This window comes from Rhododendron vialii, chromosome 12a (genome assembly GCF_030253575.1).
Source record: "Rhododendron vialii isolate Sample 1 chromosome 12a, ASM3025357v1".
NCBI lineage: Eukaryota > Viridiplantae > Streptophyta > Magnoliopsida > Ericales > Ericaceae > Rhododendron > Rhododendron vialii.
In genome coordinates, this window is record NC_080568.1 from 29,523,283 (window position 1) to 29,527,418 (window position 4,136).

The following is a 4,136-nucleotide window of genomic DNA, read 5'->3' on the forward strand; positions in this document are numbered from 1 at the left end:
TTCAATGAATTGTTACATAAAAAAAATTACCGTCAACACGTACAAATTTGTTTTGAAAACAAATCAAGCAACATATAGTATTACTATTTCTTTTGTACGTGGGCAATGTCCTCATCGTGATAAATCAATTAACGGTTGGCGACTAATGTTCCAATGAAAGATCCATAAAGAACTCAAGAGAACCTTTAATCTCTTTAAGAGACGGGAGAGGATCCCATTGCAATGCAAAAAAAAAAAAAACATCGGCACCAAAGACAATATAAGGAACATGGACACAAGAAGAGACATGCAAGGTTCTAGCTTTAGTTGACAAATGATCAAAAGTTTTGATAGTGTACTTATTTGTTGTTTTATGAGACAAGTCATTGAAATTCAAAAAATAAGTACTTATTTCTCTTAGCGGAACAGGACCTAACATTGTACTAATTAGCAAGACCAAGGAGTTGCAACAAGAAGCAGAGGGAACTTTTTGTGAACAGTGATACCAGCAGCTTCACTTACATCTAACTCCACCCCAGCAGGCAGTGCAAAATCAAACTTGTGCACTAGATTTGCAACAGCCAACTCGTCGATCGCCACCGCGAACTGAATCCCCGGGCACCCCCTCCTCCCAGCTCCGAACGGAATCAACTCGAAATCCTGTCCTTTAAAATCGACCGAGCTGTTCAAAAACCTCTCGGGCCTAAACTCCTCGGGCTCTTCCCATGACGTCGGGTCATGCCCGATTGCCCAAGCATTGACGAGCACAAGTGTCCCGGCCGCAATGTCGTAGCCCATTACTTGGACGTCTTTGGTTGACTCCCGGGGCACGATAAGGGGACCTGGAGGGTGGAGGCGTAGAGTCTCTTTGATCACGGCTTTTAAGTAGGACATCTGGTCTAGATCATCCTCAATTACAGAATGGTTGGGTTGGGCTATAAGTCGAACTTCAGCTTGGAGTTTTTTCATGGCTTGAGGATGTTTTAAGAGCTCTGTCATTACCCATTCTAGGGCTGTGGATATAGTATCAGTTCCAGCAGAAAATACATCCTACAAGGAAAAAAAACAATTTAGTAAATATTTTTATTTGTTTATTTGATAAGGAGACAAATAAAGGATAGATAAGAAGAATCTCTTTGACAACAAGTTAATTGTTACTGTTGTTCAAAAATCATAGAAAGTAATTGAAGTAGGATATAAAAAAACAAGGCTACAAAACAATTGGTCAATACAAAATAAGATATTCGTGCTCAACATTATTCCAGGAGCATTAAATATTTTTTCGACGAGATGGTCGTAAAGAACAGAGATTCAGGCCTTACCAAAATAATAGCTTTGATGCTATCTCTATGAATAGGCATCTCAGCCACGTTCTCTCTCTGGACTTCAAGCAACACATCCACAAAATCCTGCCCTCCCTCCTCTCCTACCTTTCTCTCTCTACCCTCATGCTCTTCCACCACACCCTCCAAAAACTCATCCAACTCCTTAGCGAGTCTCTCCGCTCTCCCATACACCCCATTTACTCTGTTCACCCACTTCAGCCATGGGGCAAAATCTCCAATATCAAAAAACCCCAGTAACTCCCCCAACTCTCCCAAAACATCCTTAAATCCCCTCCTCCCCCCTCCTCCTCCTCCTCCGCCGCCACTGCCATATTTCCGCCCCAACGCCACCCTACACATCACGTCCCCCGTTAACTCCCCAATCAGTTCGCTCAAATTCACCACATCAGAACCAGAATTCGAAATCTTCTCGATCATGAGCGATGTCTCTTCTTCCCTAACATCACGAAAGGATTGGACTCGCTTGTTGCTTAGTAGTTGGACGACGCAGATGCTCTTCATCTGCCTCCAATACTCGCCGTAAGGGCTGAAAGCCACATCCTTCGCTCCATACATGAGTTTTTCAAAAATGGTCGATTTGGGTCGGTTGGAGAAGATAAGGTCATGGGTTTTCATGATGTCACGGGCTGCGGAGGAGGAGGAGGCGATTAGGACGGGGGCGGCGGCGAAATGGAGGAGCATTAAGGGGCCGTGGACTTGGGAGAGGGAGTGGAGGGAGCGGTGGGGGAAGGGGCCCATTTGGTGGAGGTTTCCGATCAAAGGGAGCTTTCGGGGGGACGGGGGTGGGTTTTTGTGCGGTGGTCGGGCGGTGATGGAGAGCCATTTGAGAAGGAAAACTAGGAAGAGAAACGAGGGAAGGAGAGAGAAGATGAAGGGGTATAGTGAGAAATGCATGGCTCTGGTTCCAACAAATTTTGAAAATACGTATACCCTGTATGCATGTGTGGTGCGGGTTGCATGAACATTGGGACAGTTATTTATAGGAAATTTATAACCTCACTGCCTTTGCCCTTATTCAAGAAAAGTCGAGCACAAACAAATTTCTCAAAACTTAGGCCAAGAAAAGTCGGGTTGCATGAATATTGGAACAGTTTTTTACTTATTTTTTGTCTTTATTTACATTTTTTAGTTTTGTATCAAACTTTTTGTGACTTATTGATTCGTCTCGGCAAGAGTAATCAAAAAATTAAAAAATTAAAAAATTTTGATCGAAACTCATAATTTTTTTCAAAAAAATAAGAATAAGTAAAAAAAAAGCGGATTTATTGACTTATTTTTGCCTTTATTCAAAAAAAATATGAGTTTTGATCATATTTTTTTCTTTTTTCGATTCCTCTCAACGAGACGAATCAATAAGTCACAAAAGTTTAACGCAAAACAAACAAATGCAAAATAAATTAAATAAAGACAAAAAAATAAGTCACCTAACTTATTAGTCCAAATACACGCACACACCCACTCAAAAGGGAGGCCCACCTCATCATTTTTTAGCTAATGACACTTCACTTTTTGTTTTGTTTTCAAAATATGAAAAAAAAAAAATTTGTTTCTCAAACGACGCCATTTAGAAGACAGAACCCAAACGGCCCGAAATTCTTTGTCTTTCTCCTTTGTTTTCATTTGCCGTTTCAGCCCAAGACCTATTGTCATGAAATTGTTGCAACATATAAGGATGGAGGAGGATCAACTAAAACATACTCCTAACAACTAAGATTAGTGAAATTGAAAGCGTTTTATTCTAACAAATCGATCTACCCTGCGCTCTATTGGCCTGGCTTCCCTCCACAACTAGTATATCAGGCTATCAGCCGCACGTGGCATTAATGGATGGCTCACTCCCATAGGGTTTGGGTTTGATTCGTATTAACAATGTCCTCTCAAACTTAGTCCTCCAGCGAAGCCCGACTGTGGTCCACTAGTTCTTGACAGGACAGTAGTTGCTATATATGGCTCTTTGCCCATTACCAGAGCCCGCCGTTGATGCGGAGTTCCTATATATGTGCGCTCCGCTCATACCCTAAAGAGGGTTGCTATGTCTGGTCGGCCACCTCCTCCCCTTTTGGCTTAGAATAAAAAAAAATTCAATAACACAACCAATTAACGTCCATATATATCTACTTGAGGATCCGAAATCTTCCGTTCCAGAATACCTTCTTAAAAAATAAATATTTATTTTATATTTTCAAACTCATAATTAATGTAAATAAAAAATAATTTTTCAATTTTTTTTGCACTGTATAAAAGATCTCAATGAGAACTATCAAATAAGATTCATATTGATAGAAAAATTATTTACGTAAAAATATAATTTTTAAACTTGAAATTATTCTTTTAGAACATAAATATTTATTTTCTTTTTTAGAACGGAGCCTAAAGCTTCTTATATCACCGCTAAATTTATCCTGTCCCGAAGAGTCCACAATTCTGCACCAGACTAGACTCAATTCCAATATGGCGTCTGAAAGCAATAATGAATCCAATTAATTACCTGCGAAGATTCTCTGATCAAACAAACCACTTGATGTGGCCATGCCTTCACGATTTCGAGCACCATCAACATTGACTACACACTTACCAGTAGGAGGGGTCCATCTGCGTGCTTCTAGGCTAGGGGACTTTTTAATTCTTGTGACAAAATATTTGTTATTTTTATTACTAATGAATGATATGTACATTATATAGTTACACTATATCTTCTTCTTCTTTTTTTGTGTGCAGTCTATTTCAGGTCTTATGAAAATTCAGAAAAATACACATAAAGTATAGTATGACGTGTAGTGTAACTATGTAATATATGTAGCATCTCTCTTT

At 39.8% G+C, this 4,136-nt stretch overlaps 1 protein-coding gene across 1 annotated transcript; it reads right to left on the reverse strand.

Annotated features, from left to right (window-relative positions):
- Window positions 1-283: 283 nt before the first annotated feature.
- LOC131310686 (cytochrome P450 736A117-like) lies at window positions 284-2,290 on the reverse strand. The gene is made up of 2 exons (XM_058337850.1): window positions 1,302-2,290; window positions 284-1,029 (listed from the first exon to the last, which is right to left on the reverse strand). Exons 1-2 carry the CDS (start codon window positions 2,217-2,219, stop codon window positions 427-429), a joined length of 1,521 nt encoding a protein of 506 aa, XP_058193833.1. The 5' UTR covers window positions 2,220-2,290; the 3' UTR covers window positions 284-426.
- Between the last annotated feature and the right edge of the window lie 1,846 nt (window positions 2,291-4,136).

Bases quoted from the DNA above. Each gene is read 5' to 3' on its own strand.
- LOC131310686 (XM_058337850.1), bottom strand. From the start codon at position 2,219: ATGCATTTCTCACTATACCCCTTCATCTTCTCTCTCCTTCCCTCGTTT. The intron at 1,030-1,301 runs GTAAGGCCTGAA...TTTTCCTTGTAG, and splicing joins GCATCAAAGCTATTATTTTG to GATGTATTTTCTGCTGGAAC.